Here is a 19,049-nt window from a genome sequence, read left to right on the forward strand (position 1 = left end):
ACTCTAAATCAATTCCCTTCACGCCTTTTCTTCCTTCGTTTATTCAGGAATTACGGCGGAAGCGTGCGAATGGGATCCTCCTCTCAATACGTGTCAACCGCCTAGCTGTCCCCTCCCTCTTTTTATGCATCCCCTTCTGCGCTCTCTTCATCGCTTCCCCTGCCGGACGTGTGTTCTCAGAATGGAGGCTGCCGCCCAATCGAAAATCGAACGCGATGACCTCAGCCGAATCGGCTCCGTCCTCGACTCAACCTCTTCCAGCTCCGCTCTCTCGGCTGCGTTCAGAGGCTCCAGATCTCCTGCCAGAAACTTCTCCGGCGATATTCCGGCGGCTGCGGAGAGGCTCAAGTGCGTGCGGAGGAGCAACAAGAGCGTGACCTGGGGGTTCGCTTCCGTGATTGGGAGGCGGAGAGAGATGGAGGACACCGTCGCCGTCGTCCCGGGCTTCCTGACCTGCACATGCGATCAGGTCGGAGGCTGTGTCGCCCCTGGCTCGCGGAGCTCCGGCGAGATCTTACCGGTAAATTTCTTCGGCGTCTACGACGGCCACGGCGGATCTCAGGTACTACTAGAAAATCATTCAGTATTAATTAATTGGCATTAATTAGTTTCAGTTTATTATTTTCTTTTTCGATGAGTATTATTAAATATTAATTAAGATTATTTAAATTTATTATTATTTGTTTTCACTTTTCATTTTGATTATGTTTATACGTGTGTATATATATATATATATATGTTATACGAACAGAGAGATGACACAGACAGTATCGTACTGAGAGTGGTCCATATGAGGTAACTTGCTGAGGCGACACGTTTCATACAGGACAGGACGACGCTACACGCTAGCGTCACGGAGTTTCATAACGGTCGTCATCACAGGCATCATCATAAATGGACTTTGCAGAGAAATTTGTAAAATTTTTAAGTTTTCACTTTAGTTGATCTAATTTTATATTTTTTAAATAATTTAATAAATTCTTACAAATCATTGGCATCGCATTTTAACATGGAATTCATTCGACGGGAACTTGTTATTACTAGGAACAAATTTTTTAGAACTTGATACTTAGCTAAATTTTATTCTGTCTGTCTCCTCATTATTCATAATAATAACGAAGTTCTTGTAATTTTTTATTAAGCAAAAATGCTGTAAAAATTTGCTACTAGTAGTAGCGAGTTTTTCTTTTAAATCGTACCATTCTTTCTTAGGTGAAGTAATGATTTGTAATTGTTTAGAAAATATAGTATTATATTAAATAATTTAAAATTTTATAATAATATTTTTAAAGATTCTTAGTGAATGTTAGCATTCCAAACTTTCACACAATTAGTAACAGGCAAAAAAACCTTTACTAATAATAACCAAAGATGAAGAAAAATAACATGTTTTACAAATAATTATCGTTAAAAATTTATGAAAATAATTAATAATTATATAAAAATTTGATAATATTTTATTTATTAAGGAAGAAAGTGGGTGGACGGAGGAGGACATAGGGTTTAAGGCGGGGGTCCGGTTATTTACATGTGCGAGACACGTCAGGTCAGCTCGTACTCATGTCATGGGTCCATCCATACCCCCCCTAGTGCTTTGCTTTGCCACCTGGCTCCACCAAATGAGAAAGTGCCGTCTTGCATTCTCTCAATTAATCACTACGGTACAATGTGAGGAAGGTCAGTAATTTTGTCTGGGTAATGATGATTATGCATCATACTATTATTATTATTATTATCTAATATGATTATTTTAATGCGAAAATTCAAAGTAATAAATGTATTTTATTTAAAAATAATATGTATTTACTGGATTACCCATTTTGTTTTTATTTGTCTGAGAGTTTTATACACAAATAAAAGGAGGTTACATTAATCTGTTGTTAGTATTTTTTTTGTTGTTTTTAATAATTATATATACAACTAGAATGCTTTAATTTCTGGTACAAGCATATACCCATTTTCAACTTGTATCTGTTTTTAGTGTGTATATATATATATATATATATTTCACTATGTTGGAATAGTAAACTTGATCTGTATCTAGATGCCTCTATGTATGCCTATGTCATCTGGGCTGGTACTTTGTATAGTGGTTCAGTTCTTGAATGGTCATATATATGGCTTTTGGATGATACATGAGGTTTTGAAAGAGTTAGATTTGGAAAAGGAAATTGATAAAATTGACATAATAGTTAAAGTTGATGGAATTGAGATGTGTGAAGTTTATTTCTTTAAGAAATTGGTTCATTGAAGTGAAATAGTGAATATGAAGGTTTTGAGATCTCCGTTCATTATAAGCTGCAAATTGGGAAGGAGTATTCCATGTTTGATATGGTTCAGTGAATCTAGAAGAGTTCTTTGATCTGAAAAAGGTGAGGTAGATGCCCTATCCAGAATTCAAGCACGGAGATCCATACAGTGGTCATGTGAAAAGATAAAATTGGAGGAAACACATTTCAAGGTACTTCAGTCTCCAATGTATTTGGGATGCGGCGGGTTTTTGGTCTCTGTCCTCACTTGCAATGTTCTTGGCTTTTGCTCTGTTTTTGATGACGTTGAAACTAATCTCTTGGAGTTTTTGCGTCTGGAGTTTCCTTTACCTTAAATGCTGATATCCTCTTCTCTTTATATTGCATGAATAGCTAACTCATGCATAGCTTATTTGCTTTCTGTCTTTAATTTCCTTATCAATGCTTGGCTTGATAGGGTCTGCATAGTTCGAACACGTTTCAGCTTCGGTTGTCTTCAGGTTTTGGTAGAGCGTATAATTCTTTTAAGGTGTACCACTGCAGTTAGCTGGAGCTACTCTGTTCCTGGAATTATTCTTGGTTTTGGCTTAATCATTTATTCTGTGATTCTGGAATTAACCATATGTCATATATATGTTTTAAGTAAAACCGCACAGTGTTTTGATTAGTTCATATACGTACAGTCAAACGTGTCTTGGTTTGATACATGAATGGTCTTTTTGTATGGTAAATGAATGTAGGTAAAGGGTAAAAGTGTTGTGGATGGGGAAAATGTATTAGGCTAGATACATATATGCTCAATGGAACTTACAAATACCCCTATGCCTGTCCAAATACTTGTATGCATTGTAGCACTCATTTGCTAGGTGTGGAGTTGAATCAAAGTAAATCCATTTCCTCTCTATAAGTTATGAGGGTGTGTGAATCTCCTATTAATGGTTTGGGACCTTGTGTTGATCTACACTTGAATCAAGTAGAAAGGGCAGTCCTAGTAATGATTTAAGCAATTAATGATCCTATTTGAACAGAATGAAAAATTTGTTTGGCTTACAAAGTAATTAGAGATATATATTCTCCTTGTGGCAATCGGCTAGACGTAAAACTATCATCAATAACTGATGATATAATGGTAAGAATTAGTGTCGAAGTTGGTGAAATATATATTGTTGTACTGATAGCTTGATGGTTTCCAGTTAACTCTGCTGATGCTTTACCAGGTGGCCAAATTTTGTGCGGAGCGTTTGCATGAAGTGGTGGACGAGGAGTGGGAAAGAGAAACAATACTTGACGGATCCAAATGGCGCCAGAGGTGGGAAGCAGCATTCATTAGTAGCTTCGAAAGGGTTGACAATGAGGTGGTGACAGAGGATGTGGCACCAGAAATGGTGGGCTCAACTGCCGTTGTGGTGGTTCTGTCAGGTTGCCAGATCATCGCATCCAACTGCGGCGACTCAAGGGCCGTGCTTTGCCGAAGGACTCAAACAATTCCCTTGACCATTGATCAAAAGGTCAGTCAGGCATTAACAAAATTTAATAAGAAACACTTGAATACAATATGAATTATAAGTATCTTATAAAATAAAAGACATTAGTGTGAGAGAGAATTTGATCTAAACACTGTTTCTTTTCCTCCTCTGGTGACAAGGGGTAGATCAACTAAGAGCCAAGAGGGTCGGTCGCCTCCACTGAAAAATAAAAATTAGTTAATATGTTGAAGATTTTAACTTTTAAATTAACTATTTATCTTTTAAATATGTGATGAGCTTTCCAAAGAGCAAGGTGGATTTGAATTACTCAAGTCACATGCTTAGCTTAGGTATTAAGTATTATCATACGTTAAATAGTTCTATTATTTGTGGAAAAGTTAAGCAGTTTAAGCCCATTAATTAGTTTTTGGTTATATTTTTTTATTTTTACTTGTTTTTGCGCACATTTTCTTCATCTCTATCCAAGCTCTAATTTTGAAGGTTTGTGTTTACTACATAAAGTTTTATGTTTTAAGTCTTCAGACAAATTTTAGATGTTTATTAAGAGATATTATAGGAAACTATCATAGATATATATATATATATTATTTTTTATTTTAATTTTAATTTTATAAAAAAAAAATCTCATTATATTTTAGCCCCAACTAAACTAATTTTCTCTTGTAAAAAAAAAAAAAAAAAACTAATTTTCTAGTCAACCAGTTTTAAAGACATTAATTTGTTGCTTGTTGCCTCTTACAGCCTGATAGAGAAGACGAACTCAAGAGAATTGAAGACGGGGGAGGGAAAGTTATTAGCTGGTTTGGTGCCAGGGTTTATGGAGTTCTTGCCATGTCCAGAGCTATAGGTAATAAATATGCCTTTACTTCTTCCCCTATTGCTTTGATTCTTCCAATTAGTGATGCCGATTAAATCAATGGATATCAGGTGATAGATACCTGCGGCCATGGATAATTCCTGTTCCTGAAACAACCTTCACGACTAGGAGCGATGATGACGAGTGTCTGATATTGGCAAGTGATGGCCTCTGGGAGGTGATGACAAACGATGAAGTCGGAGAGATGGCTTGCCGGCTGTTGAGGAGACGACGCAGATCCAAGGCGGATGATGGCGAGATTCTGGCGGCACAGGCCGTCGCCGACAATCTTGCCGAAATAGCTTTGGCAAGAAACAGCTCCGACAACATTTCTGTCATTGTTGTTGATCTGAAATCGAAGAGAAAGTGTCCGGAAAGGCGATAGAAAAGGGATAATATTTATTCTCATTCCTTCTTTTGCTTAAAAATTGGAAGCGAATAATTTACACCAGCTAATTAATTAGGCATTTTGAAGGCTGGCTAGGTGGAAGAAGGCGCCTCGCTTATTCTTGAGTTGCGCGAATGTTCCTCGTTCGGCCACCTTCCCGTCGTCGACGAAGGCGATGGAGTCGAGTGTTTTTATGGTGCTGAGGCGGTGTGCCACCACTATCGTTGTCCTTCCGACCATGCTCCGGTCCAGAGCCTCTCGCACAGCTTGCTCCGATTGAACATCCAGAGCACTGGTTGCTTCATCTAGCAACAGTATGGTCGGATTCCGGATAATTGCTCTCGCAATTGCAATCCTTTGTTTCTGTCCTCCTGACAGTTGCACTCCCCTCTCCCCGCATTCTGTTCCGTACCCATCTCTTAGTGATCTGCAAGAACTTAAATCCCATTAGCATGTCTCAGTACAGGGATCGTTGGTCCCGAGTGAGAGTGCATCCCCTACCCTGCATGAGACTTTGGTGACTAACTATTATGTGTAAGTGGGGTTTAAGAGCGGGTGGACTGGAGAGAAGGAATAAGAACACTTACGAGATGAAATGGTGAGCGTTGGCAGCCATGGCAGCTTCCACAACTTCACTCTCGGAGGCATCAAGCTTCCCGAACTTAATGTTGTCGCTGATGCTTCCCGAGTATATCACCGGCTCTTGGCTTACAAGCGCCATGTGCCTTCTATACCAGCCGATGTCCAGAGCTCTTATGTCGACTCCGTCCACCTTCACGGTGCCTCTGTCGACATCGTAAAATCTCTGGATCAGAGCGATCACTGTCGACTTCCCGCAGCCACTCTTCCCCACGAGAGCGTTGCTCGTCCCTGGCCTAACCTCCAAGCAAAACTGCCGTAAAACCAAACTCTCCGGCCGACTTGGGTATGCAAAATCAACCCTTTTCATCTCAACGCCGCCGGCCATTTTCTTCAACTTGGTTCCGGCCCCAGATCCTAGAATTAGAGACCTCCGATCAAGGATGGAAAAAAGGGACGCTATAGCCGTAGACCCTTTAGCAAGATCAGACGTCATGCTCCCGGCCTCAGCTATCACTTTTCCGGTGCTCACCAACACAAAGAACGTCTTGAACACATCTCCGGCCGATATCTCCCCAGAATTCACTAACCTCCCGCCGAACCAGAAGTCTAGTGCCCAGCACAAGAAAGTCAGACACTGAGCCGCCGCCATCCCAGCTCCTGCCAGCAATGACTTCTTTATCGCCTCCTTCCTCGGCCCGTCCTGCGCCTCGTCAAAAAGTCGGAGAACCTTCTGCATGCTACAGAACGAAGTCACGATCCTATGGTTGTAGACTGCCTCCACTGCAATCTGGCTGCTTTGATTTTGAGCCTTGACAAATTTGGTCGAGATCGAAGACAATAAGACTTTTCTGGTGTAGAAACATAGGATTGTGAGCGGCTGAACGGCGATCATAACAACTGCAAGCTTCCACGCCACGACTAGTCCCATGACCATGGCGACGGTCACGGCCGAGGCGGTCTGGACCAGAAGAGAAACTCTATCCGCCACAAGAGATTTCACCATGGAAGCCTCATTGCTCAAACTGGCACACAGTGCTCCACTGGAGTTTCTTTCCTCGTCAAACCACGCCGGTTCAAAGGTCAATATTTTCTCAAGCATTTTTAGTCTGATCCTCTTCGTTAACTCCTCACCCATGAGAGCAAAGCTGTAATGCTGCGAGATATTTACAAGAATTGAAATCAGAGAGAGAGAGGAGAAAATGAACGAGTATGTTCGGATTCTAGCGTGCATTTCTTCATGATTCGGCGTGAAGAAGGCTGAGATCATGCCACCGATGGTGAGGGCATAAACAGGCTGCACTGCGCCGAAGGCCACGGCCGAAAGGATTCCAATTAGGCATTGCTTCCATTCAGGAGAGTTAATAGACAGGAGCCGGGAAAAGGAAGGTGGTGGCAAAGACATGGTTTCTGGATCATGATCACTGGCTAATGGTGTGGGAAACGCCAATGGGCTTGATCTGCCGGTGCTTGGCTTGCCGGCGCTGCTTCTTGCAGCCACCAAAGAGCCGCAGTGCTCGGTGTTCTGATCTTGATCGTCAGAACTGAACTGTTTTTGAAGCTTTGCCAGTTTTGCATAGTGGCCATCTTTCCTGTTGATTAGGTCATTGTGTGAACCCAATTCGGTGATGCAGCCTCCGCTGATAACTGCAATGACGTCTGCATTTCTCACTGTTGAGAGCTTGTGAGCAACAACCTAGCAGGCCAAGATCAATATCAGGAATATATGCAAAGTAATATTTAGCATAAAGTTTTCTGGTAATTAATTAATTAAGCTATGAGTAGGAGAATTATAATGATGAAGCATATATATATATATATATATGCTGGACTTGGTTTATTAAGAGCATCTCCAACCCTTCACCCCAAATTTGGGATAAAACTTACTTCAAATTTGGGGTAAGACCTAATTCCTCTCCAACCCTTAACTCCAAATTTGGGGTAAAGAAATAATTTATTCTTTTTTTCTTTATTTTTTGATTCTAAACATTTTTTTATAAGGTAAATTATTTACTTATTTATTATATATCAATTTAAATTATTACCTAAAAATTACATAATTAACTAAAAAAATTAATTATCAATAATATTAAAAAAGAAAAACATTACATTTACTATCTCAATTAATAAAATATTATATTAAACACAACAAAATTTATTAATTATTATTCATTAATTGATTATAATTTATTAATATTATTTAAATATTATTAATACTAATAATAAGTAAAAAAAATGTAAAAATATATAAAGGTGGGATACAAAAAGAATTAAATTTTGTTATAATTAAAATGAGGGGAGCAAAATAGGGATAAATATATTACCCCAAATTTGGGGTCAAGGAATAGTTTAACCCCAAACTTGGGGTAATAATATTCATAACCCCAAATTTGAGGTAAGATTTGAGGGTGGGTTGAAGAGGGTTTTACCCCAAATTTGGGGTTGGGTTGGAGATGGTCTAAGGATTAGCCGATCGAAGAACAAGCTGATGTTTAAACTTTCTTAATTTGTCGTTCTAATGAGTCCATGTTTTCCCAAGAAAAAATTAAGGAGAATAGTACCAGGGTTGTTCTTCCCATGGAGGCTTGATCGAGGGCAGTTTGCACAAGTTTCTCTGATTCTGAATCAAGAGCGCTGGTTGCTTCATCAAGGAGAAGAATGACAGGGTTCTTGATAATCGCCCTGGCAATCGCAATTCTTTGTTTTTGTCCACCTGATAGGAGTGCTCCACGTTCACCAATCTGTAATAACATCTTATCCGGATCACACATATATACATAAAATCTATATATATGTTGTTGTGCCAACCTTCATGGATAGAGAAACCCAAATAAAATATTATATATAATGTTTTTCAAGTGGTTCGGTCTCTCGCGTTGAAATAATAAGATTTAAGTGTTTTTTCTTAAAATTTATATTTAAGTATTTTTTCTTTTGTATTGAATAAATAGAAGGTATTGCAATTGTTTGGGTATAGTTCTATATAAACTTTCTTAGGTTAGTAGTAAAACAAGATTTAAGAATACTTAAATACAATGTGTCATTCGTTTCTTTTTCTCTAGTCCAAAATTCTTTAAATATATATATATATATATTGTATCTTCGAAATGACCACTTAAAGTGATTTAGTCAATCGTTATAATAGGATTTCTAACGTCACCAAAATCAATGCTCTATATCTAATCGTTCCTAAATAATATAGCATATAATAAAGTACAATAGTTCAAATAATGCATGAATAATAATCCTTGGATATACCTTGGTCTCGTACCCTTGTGGAAGCTGCCTTATGAAATTGTGAGCATTTGCAGCCATTGCTGCAGTCACCACTTCATCAGCAGTAGCGTCAAGTTTCCCAAACGTTATATTCTCCTTTATGGACGTCCCAAAGAGTGCATGTTCTTGACTAACAAGCCCCGTTTGCCCCCTTAGCCATTTTAACTGCAGTGTCTTTATATCAACACTGTCAATACGCACAGCCCCAGCATCCGGATCATAGAATCGCTGCAGCAATGCAATTGCAGTGGATTTCCCACTCCCACTGGCACCAACAAGAGCCACGGTCTTTCCTGCTTCAACTTTGAGATTGAACTCTCTTAGAACGATGGAATCGGGCCGGGAAGGATACTTGAATTCAACGTTAAGGAATTCGATTTCACCCCGTATTTTGTCCAGCACAAGTCCCTTTATGTCTTCCCCATCGATTTCTGGAGTCCGGTTGATCCTATCGAATATTCGTGAGGCTGCAACTGAAGCTTCTGTGAAATACTTAACTTCCGGCAGTGCCACTCCCAAGGATCTGCACGAGATTCAGTCGATGACTGGAACATATAAAATATATATAAGGGATCCCCCACTTATAACGGGTTTAAGGCTTGCTGTTGTTGCCTCTAATAAAATACACCATTTTCAGATTCCACCTCTTCCTCCTAACGGTATGTGCCTATTGCATGAGGACTTGTGTCATGCCAATTTGAACTTTCCTAGAAAATCCGATATCTTTAGGAGTGGATTAATGAAGTTACTATGGTTAGGCTGGCTATTAAAAATTAAATCTTCAAAAACTATGAATCTTGAATTAATTAATTGTATGTAATTAATCATCCCAATCCCTCGCAATCAGATGATGATGCATAAAATTAGGAAAAATGGGTGAAGAGAAGAAACTCACGATCCACCCATGACAAATGCAATGCCGGCTGTATAAATCTGGCCACCACTCTCTCCTTTGTACATCACCAAATGGCTCCCATACCAAGCAAGAAGAGCCCATATTGTAAAGGAGAGCCCTGTACTCCCAACAGCTATTCCTTTTGCAATTCCTTTCTTGATGCCGATCTTTGTCGTCTCTTCCAGTATGGCTGAGTATCTGTCAACTATACTCTTTTCTGCATTCAGTGAATACACAGTTTTGATGGAGCAAAGAGCCTGCTCCACTACGGCATTTGCTTTTCCATATTCCTTGAAGGACTTGTTGGACAAATAGAGAAGGTATTTGCCATAGATCACTCCTGGAATAACCAGAAGAATCAGAGTTGGGAGTGCTACCAAAGATAGCCTCCATGAGAAGTAGATGGAGAAGGCAAGTCCTGAGATGAACTGTGATGCGTGCATCAAAAACTTTGGTACCTGTCAGCAAGCAGCATGTGAAATTGATATGAGCATATATAATTTGATGTCAGATATCTGAAAATTGTTGGAAATTAATAAATTTAAATATTAAATGTCTAGATACATGGGAAGTGAAGGCTTGCTCAGGAAACTTAAATCTTTCTTCCATATCTGTAATTTCCCCTTTGATTATCTATAAGAATGAGATGGCTAATTAAAAGATCCATGAACTTAGAGAGAGTAAATTGCTGACCATGAATTAATATATATGTTTCGAGATACATGTATATATATTTATAATAATCTATGTATACCTTCTCACTAAGAACTTCTTGTATGAGAGAAGTATCTTTGGATATGCCGTTGATGATCTCTGAAGTAGTTGCTTCTTGAGAATCGAAGAATCCAACTTCTTGCCTGAGAACAGCTTCCAGATACCTGTAACGAATCTTCAGCACCTGCCTTTCACTGGTTTTGCTCCAGCAATACCCTTCTACACCCATAAAATTTCAATACCTTAATTAGTGAAATTAAACCCAACTCATGTCACAGATTTGTAAATCCTCAGCGTTTATTTCTCGTGCAATTAACATTTGATATGTTACAAATCCATAAGAAATTTTTTTTTTTTGTTAAATACAAAGAATGGTTTATTAGTATATATATGGGCATTCTTAAGGTTTCTCTTTCTTCTTCTTCATCTTTTTTTTTTTTTTTTGTTCTTCTTGTTTTATCGTAGCTATTCTTAGGGCTTCATAAAATTAAAGCGTTTCTGTTCTCGTCTTGGTTGTAGCGAGGACGTTTCCTTTATTAAAGCACCAATTTTTGTGTCTCGATGCTGAGTGAAAAATAAACAGAATAGACTGATCCAATTTGTTAGGGCATCAAAACTGATCCTAGAAAGTGAGTAAGGGTTAATTACCCATGAAAGCTACCACGATGACTGCTAATCCCAAGTACACGAAGTATAAACTGCACTGTTAACAAAAACCCGCAAAAAAGCATCAAATATTATAACACAGAGAGAGAGAGAGAGAGAGAGAGAGAGAGAGAGAGAGATGAACTAATAATGGCTGTTGACCTTTTCAACCTTGTCCATGAAATTCCCATGATTTTGTTGGGTCTTACCATAGCCCAAGCTGTTGAAAAGACGGCTAACATACATGAGCAAGCAGTTTGTCGACATGCCATCCCCAATAGCCCCCACAGTACCCAACAACATAAGCAAAATATCCACCCAATCTGCACATCTGAAGATTATAGCCATAGATCTCCCCTTCTTCCTTTCCACTGGATCTCCATTTTCTACCTCTTTTTCGGCTTTGGAACTCATTTTCCAGCCACCAGTCTGCTATAATATTTCCTGCAAAGCAAGATCGAGGAGCTAGGGAGATGAACAAGCTTGTTATTTGCTCTAGCAAGTTTCAGATGCCACTATATATAATGTGTCAAAAGGTGACCTGAATATGATTTTCCATGAAACCAATCTACAGCTGAACATCGATTTTTGCGTACTCAGTTTACATGAGTGGTTTATAAATTATTATTATATATATTCTGTAAATCTATTCAATGTATATTTGAAAAATAATAATTATAAACTCTGTGAGGAACCAGAGAAAAAAAAAAGGGTTCATATCAACGCGGGGTCACTAAATCATATACCCCTTTGTTGCTTTCATGGCTTTAACTTCCAAATCACCAGAAGATGATAAACCCTTTCAATAACGGTCGGACAAAGATAACAGTGATCACTGTTTCTGTGGTTGTCCCTTTCTAAGGCCGACTACGACCACTGTCCTTACTTGAGCCTTTGCGTTGGTTTAGTTATGCTCACGATTTGAGCTATTTTGTTCGCATGCCCTGTAAATTTGGCTTTACCTTCAATTATTGAAATGTTTAAAATCTCGAGGGGTTTCTCTAAGCCTTGGCTCCCATTGGGTGCTTTTTAAAATTTATCTTTCATTTTTTTTTTTTCTTTCTGAGCAAATAACAAAAGAGAGCTAACCAAGTTGTTACAATTCATGAGAAAAAGCTTGGGATGATTATGATGAGCTTGAGATAACAACTGAAGGAGCCCAACGGGAATGAGATGGAAGAGTGTTTCTGATTTATCTTGGGTAAAGCATTTCAAAATATGAAATTAAGTTCTATTCTATAAGAATATTTATATATTTATTTATCTATAACTCTCAAGCCGGGAAAAATGCCATAGCAATGGTTGAGATACATAAACAAATAAGCTAAATAAAAAATTAAAAAGAAAACAAAAAGACCAAGCAAAGACGAGCATAAACCAAGGGCTCAAAAGACAAAAGGCCCAACAAGAGTTTCAACTAAAACACTACCTAAGAATTAAGAAACCTAAGAAGATAACAGATGTCACACTAAATATTTAAGGAGTAATTACAAAAACATATATATCTAAGTTTTGCTATAATGTACCCTTTTCATTAAATTTTTTGTTGATCTTACAAAAAGATACAGAAACTTTTTTAACCTAATAGAAAATCTACCTAATATCTAAATTTTCATGAACTAAACTTTCAAGAAGAAAAATTTTGCAAAAAATAGTCTATACACTTCCAAAAAGTTGATGAAGTGTTGATAAAATTGCAATTCAAAGAGATAATTTAAAGCGTTTCAAATATCAAAAAGGCAATTATAAATGACAATTTTAGATATCTAAAATCCCCTTAGATAAATTTTTTTAGACTTGTAACTTCACAAACACTTTTACCTATCTTTAATATTGACTAATTTTGAAATATTTCTCACCGTGAAAATTTATACCTTAGGTATGCTTCTGTGAAGTTAGAAATGATTTAGGTATAAAACCATAATATTAACAAAAAGTTTAATGAAAAATGTATATTATATCAAATCTCAAATATGCTTTTGTAAGTTATCCTAATATTTAGAGAAGTTAAAATTATTGTAAGAATGATGAAATGACAATTCTAAATTAACACATGAGCTTATTGTATCCTTTTTTGAAGCCAAAAGCTACATTATTTAACAGTAACTTTTACAGAAGATTCGAAGAAAGAGAAACTTGAGAAGTCTCCAATCAACCCTTTTACATAGTTTTGTTTTTGGTTAGCCTTGTCAAATGGAGCAATTGATCGGTTTTTCATTGACGATATGGCTTTCGGTTTTCTTGTTTTCCCCATCTTCTATAATTGTTTCTTTGGACTTGGTTATTTTGACTATTATTTTTTTTTTTTTCCATTGATCATAGATTTTGATTCTTAAACCAACTTGGCTCATTTGCCCATTCCTCCTCCCTCTCATAGTCTTTGCCCATTCCTTTTCAAACCTTGTTATGAATTTGTGGGTTTCCTTTAAGGTTCACTCCTCCTATCTGCTGGTGCAAAGTGTGATGAGTGGAGTAGGGGAGGCGACAATGAACGGTGTGGATGTAGTAAGAGAGGAAAGACGATCAAGGCTTGTTGAAGTAATAATATGAAGATGATAATGGTTTTTGCTCTAATTTGGCGGCGAGGACTAAATCTGGGGGAGAAAACGAAGTCATAGCAGTGGTGATGCTTCGACTCTATGGAATCCTAAAGAGGATTGGAAGGGGCGGACAACGACTACAATCAACAGACAATGAGGTTGGCTACTTCTTCTCGTTTCTATGATAATATTAGTTCACAACACGTGGTACCAGAACTAAAATAGTGATGGGATAAAACTATTTTGTGCTCGGTATGTAAAAATATAAATAGGTATAATTACTTGGTAATAACTATCAAAAGATCAAATTGTCGTTTTGCACCACACAACAAAATTTGATAAAACCCATAAGCAAAAATCTAATCAAAATGCCCCAAGTCATGCAAACCCACAAATCATAATATGTTCAAAACCTAGATTAATCAAATCCAAAATCTAATCAAAGCCCTCAAATTTGATCAAACCCAAAAATCACAATCACTACAAAAACAAAAGAGTTATTAACGACCAAAAGCTAATGACGGGATTAATTTTGATCGTTAATATAATACTATTAACGACTAAATATAAATCCCATCGTTATAAGATAAATTTTAACAACGGGCTAAATAAGTCGTCATTAACAAACCATTTTTCCGTCGTTATTGACTAAATTTTTTAATTCTAACCATGAAATAATAAAAAAAAAATTATTAAGATTTAAGTAATACTTATATAAGTAATTCCAATATAATTATATTTTTCTATAAATGCACAAATTATTATTTCAAATTATTATTTTATTAGTTATCATAATCGTAAATTATTATTATTCTATATTTTAGATTATTATTTCAAATTATTATTTTATTAGTTATCATAATCATAAATTATTTAATTTTTATCAATTAAATAATTAATTAATAATATTATTTGTATAAATTATTTTTTTTATTTAACAAATAAATATTAAAAAAAAAGTAAAAACGTGGGCAAGAACTACTCCCACCGTATCTCTCTCTCTCTCTCTCCTCCCTTTCCCCTCCTCCTTCCCCAAATCCCTAAATCTAACCCTAACTCACCCCCATCTCTCTCTATCTATCCATCTGTAAAGTACTCTCGCGATCAACCCATTATCGCTGCCTCTGCCTTCAGTTGCCGCCGCCTCTAGCTCGATCGGGATTTGCCTTTGCATTCGCCGCTGCCAAATTATCCTACACCTCTGTCACCTCAAAGAAGGTATATGTGTATATATATATATTGTGTGTATATATGTAGTCTGCGTGTATATATATATTTTCCTGTGGTTAAAACTCGTTTTTCTTGTTGTGAATCTATTAAAAATCCCAAATTGGTGAAACCCAAATTTTGATTGAGAAATTAGACGTGACAAGAAAGGAAAAGAAAAAAACGAGAAAGATGTTGAAAGGGAAAGGCGATGGCTGGTCAAAGACGGAAGAGAAAACCAAGGGGGATAAAGGCGTTTGTAGGAGGGATAGCAGGGTCAATGATGGCAGTGGTAATGGCGATGGTGTTAGAAGACGACGAAAAAAGATTTGACACGATGACAATGGTAGTGTGTTGATTGCAAATAAAACAAGGAAGAAGAAATCAATAAGGAAAGAGGATAAGACAGGTTGTGACGATGGCAAAGGCAATGCTCGAGGTGGCAAAGCTTTTCTATTGTAGTGTGAGTGGTGAAGCAAGAACAAGTTGAAGGAGGATGAAAACGAAGAGAAAATATGATGGCAATCAACACAAAGATAGGCAACGGACAATGAAGGAAGAGAAAGAGAGAGAAATGAGAGGGAGAGGGAAAATTCTTGAAAGCCAAAAAGGCTTGCTGAATGGGAGCAAAAAGACCAAAATGCCTTCACCCACTTTACAAATTTGCAAAGTGGGCCATTGCCCTGCTCTCTTCTCTCTCTTCCCATGGTCGCCGATGCAATCGCCCCCTCATTGTTGCCTTCGCCTCGCCGACCATCGCTACATCTTGAAGGTCGGTGAGGTAAAGCGACGGCGAGCCTGTGATTGCATCAACGGCCATGGAAAGGGAGAGGAAAGAGCAGGGCAGTGGCCCACTTTACAAATTTGCAAAGTGGCAAGGATATTTTGGTCTTTTTGTCCCCATTCGATATCATTTTCTTACAATTTGTCTGGCCTGTAAAAGAACCGAGGGGAGAGAGAGTGTCAGTATTAATTGACAGTGTTGTAGTTTTTATGATAAGAGTGGCAAATTAGTCATTAAACCATTTATTACCTCTAAACTTGTGTCCGGACAAAATAATCTTAAGAGTGTGTAGAATTAATTTATCCCACCTTCATAAATTATTTTGTCCCAAGATTAACCAAGTATAATCCTAAATTAAACTAAATAAAGGATAATCATTTCACAACCAAAATAATACTACTTCGACTATATTTCAACCAAATGATAAGAGTTCTGTTGGATTTGGTCTGAAGGCTTTTATTGGGTCTTTCGGGGTTTTGTGTGGAGTTGTAGTTTTTTACGTTTGGTATGATCCTTGTTTAATTTGTTGATTTTTTTTTTTTTGTTGGATTTAGTTTTTCTTAGTGTATTGCTCTATAAAGTTTTTGGCTTAAATCTTATGCTTGGCGGATGCTTTATGTGTGCAATTTTTATTTGTTTGTCACTTGGGTGGCCACTTAAAAAAAAAAGAAAAAAAAAACTTTTATGGGTGGCTTGGGAAAATCCTCTCATGCTAGCTGTGGGAGTAAATTAATTAGGTGATGCAGAAACAGTATTTCCACTCAATTACGGCCAGGGCCATGCAAAAAGAACAATAACATCATAATTAAAGCTATGACCCACGTAGAAAAAGCCAACCCACTTAGCAAAAAGAAGAAGAAAGCCGAATGTTGTGGGTAGATAGGTTTTCTTTCTTCTTGGTTTTTTTTGTTTCCCATTTTCCTTTTTTATTTTTATTTTTATGTACTTCTCTATTCTTTTTCTTAAAAAAAAAAAATTCAAATTTAACTAACTCAAAATAGCTTCCCGACATGGCTCCTATATATCATCATCTCCCCAGGAAAGGCAACCCTCTTGCCAATAAGTTCTGTAGCTTGGAGCAAAAATAATTCACTTTTAAATCCGGCGATGAAGGGTTTCAATGGCGACAAGAGAGGAGCAGAGACACGGGGTCGTTGAAGGAAGAAGACTCGACGATGGTGGTTAATTTGCTCCAAGATTTTGCGGCAGGGGCCGGGGATGGGAAGCCATGGCGGCAGCCATGCTATCTACCTAAAAAGCGAAGGAGTGGCAACCAACAATCTGCAAACGGACGGCGAGTAGGGGCTGTAGTCGGTTGCATTTTTCACCATGATGAAAGAAAAAAAAATATTTCTTATATTTATCCTAACTCCTAATTAACAATCCTCGTATTCCACGAGGGTTACCATCGTTTTGTTAAACCATGTTACTGTCAAAATGAACAAAAAGAAGCTACTTTTTCATTTTAATTAACCATCAATTGTCTGGGGATAATCAAAATTAAACGTGAGAAATACATTAACTAATTAAACTAGAAACTCCTATAAATGGAAATAACTATTGTTCTGAAAGTTGGAGAGTAACTCACAGGTTTAAGCAACTCGGTCGTTGTTACAGCAGCAGCTTCATCTTCTCAGAGAAGCTTTGTTCCGACCAAAATGAAAGTTTCTTCTACCGGCCGTGGGTTTCCATTATTTTTGGTCTAACAAAGCATCATAGCAGTTGGGTTGAAACTTGCAGATCAAACAGCTAGATATATATTATTATTGCTGACACTGGAAGAAAAAGTACGACCATTTATCTTAATTGGGTCAAAAGAAGTATAATTTTCACTCAACTAAGAAAAATTGAAATGATTGTCTCAAAAGACTAGGTAGCAGTTTGGTTTCTGATGAATTGGGAATACGAAGGCAGTGACATATATATACACATATATACAGTTGCCGAAATATAAAGGCTTACTGAACAATGTGCACAGTGGATTCACAAATATCTTACTCAAAATTTTTATTAATTTTGCATCCTGAGCGTGCCTGTAGATCTGTATATGTTAAAGGCAATGGTAATTAGGACTGGTAATGTGCTGACTTTTATGTTTTTCAATAATTTTGTTTCGGTGTTGATCTTTTCTTTTTGTATTGGCCGGTCTAGCTAGATTGCGGTCAGTTAATTCTTTTGGTATTTATGTTTCAGTCTTTGGTAGATCTTCTTGCAGCTTCAAGAGGTGTGAGTTTTTTAAAATCGCTGATTAAAAGTCCTCTGTTTTAATTATCTTTTACTTGAAAAAAATATATTAAAAAAACCCACCATTGTTCCTTCTAGTTCACACATAAGCATATATACATGTCATATACGCACCAAACATTAATGGTTCATCATGCATGATTTTAGGCACATGCACAACACTATATATTAAATATATATAGCACTCAAACATTTTTCCAAATACAACATATATATATGTGGGGAAACAAATAATAAGCAAACTATGGATGTATTATGGTACGTATTAGAATTCAAATGTTAACCACACACCAAACATGTTTACACTGGTTAATTAGGTTATATATGGGGGCGGGTCCTGGGGCAGCTACTTTTTCTTTATTTTCTTTCATGTTGGCTACTGCTTAAATTTTATATTTGTGATGAGACAATGTGGATGTAACACCCCAATTCTCGGGAGCGTTAACGTAACGTAAGATTCCGGGGATAAATTTTTTTTCAAACAAAAATCCAACACAAAAACCATTCCCCGAAGATCCCGTTACACCTTCTCAGTATATCAACTATGAACCATTAATAAACCAAGACAGGTTCACCAACACAAATGCGGAAGCTAGATCGAAACCTCAACAGGTCATAACCAAAACCACTTTATTTATATATAAAGTTGCACCAACGTTTACATGACGTTTTCAAAAGTAAATAACATAACTGAAAAGACATAATGTAAACTATCCGCTAATCGCCGTCACTCCTCGACGATTCCTTTCCCTTTTGCACCGCTGCCTTCACCTGGAACGTTTGAATATTCCAGGAACAAAGTCCAAATTAGATGATGAATCATCTAAGTGAGAGTTCAAAACACATTTTTCATGAATAATGCAAGACATGAAATAAACCAATATACCCGGTAAGCCCTAGCTCAAGAGAATTCCCACGCGCTTAACCCTACCATGGGGAAAGAGCAATCTCTCTAAAAGCTATGCCACCACACCGACTCGACGACACGACGACGCGACGCGATTCTAGCTTAAATGGGGCTGCCAACGCATCTCACCAGAATACGTTCCCACCTTAAGCATCCAGGAACCACCATACAATCCCAACTCCAAAATTTCACATGGACCACCTAGTCGTCCTAGTGCAACTTCCCTAGCCAAACAGCCTGGCACGGAAATCAAGGCGGCTATCCTGACATGCACACCCA

The 19,049-nt window shown here is 37.4% G+C and overlaps 2 protein-coding genes across 2 annotated transcripts; one reads left to right on the forward strand and one right to left on the reverse strand.

The window, feature by feature from the left end:
• LOC127795580 (probable protein phosphatase 2C 6) lies at positions 1–5,000 on the forward strand. Its single transcript, XM_052327355.1, has 4 exons — positions 1–562; positions 3,467–3,757; positions 4,478–4,583; positions 4,664–5,000. Exons 1-4 carry the CDS (start codon positions 125–127, stop codon positions 4,975–4,977), a joined length of 1,149 nt encoding a protein of 382 aa, XP_052183315.1. The 5' UTR covers positions 1–124; the 3' UTR covers positions 4,978–5,000.
• A 52-nt stretch (positions 5,001–5,052) lies between these two features.
• LOC127795581 (putative ABC transporter B family member 8) lies at positions 5,053–17,401 on the reverse strand. Its single transcript, XM_052327356.1, has 9 exons — positions 17,208–17,401; positions 11,252–11,533; positions 11,093–11,147; positions 10,485–10,663; positions 9,731–10,188; positions 8,818–9,358; positions 8,121–8,300; positions 5,568–7,255; positions 5,053–5,407 (listed from the first exon to the last, which is right to left on the reverse strand). The coding sequence occupies exons 2-9, from the start codon at positions 11,501–11,503 to the stop codon at positions 5,053–5,055; spliced, it is 3,708 nt and encodes a 1,235-aa protein (XP_052183316.1). The 5' UTR covers positions 11,504–11,533; positions 17,208–17,401.
• Positions 17,402–19,049: the final 1,648 nt, after the last annotated feature.

Source organism: Diospyros lotus, chromosome 2, assembly GCF_014633365.1.
Source record: "Diospyros lotus cultivar Yz01 chromosome 2, ASM1463336v1, whole genome shotgun sequence".
Classification (NCBI taxonomy): Eukaryota; Viridiplantae; Streptophyta; class Magnoliopsida; order Ericales; family Ebenaceae; genus Diospyros; species Diospyros lotus.

Excerpts from the sequence above, each read along its gene's own strand:
- LOC127795580 (XM_052327355.1), top strand. The coding sequence starts at position 125 with ATGCATCCCCTTCTGCGCTCTCTTCATCGCTTCCCCTGCCGGACGTGT. Across the intron at positions 3,758-4,477 it reads CCTTGACCATTGATCAAAAG|CCTGATAGAGAAGACGAACT; the intron begins GTCAGTCAGGCA and ends TGCCTCTTACAG. Across the intron at positions 4,584-4,663 it reads TGCCATGTCCAGAGCTATAG|GTGATAGATACCTGCGGCCA; the intron begins GTAATAAATATG and ends AATGGATATCAG.
- LOC127795581 (XM_052327356.1), bottom strand. The coding sequence starts at position 11,503 with ATGAGTTCCAAAGCCGAAAAAGAGGTAGAAAATGGAGATCCAGTGGAA. Across the intron at positions 11,148-11,251 it reads TCATGGACAAGGTTGAAAAG|TGCAGTTTATACTTCGTGTA; the intron begins GTCAACAGCCAT and ends TTTTGTTAACAG. Across the intron at positions 10,189-10,484 it reads AAGAAGTTCTTAGTGAGAAG|GTACCAAAGTTTTTGATGCA; the intron begins GTATACATAGAT and ends GCTTGCTGACAG.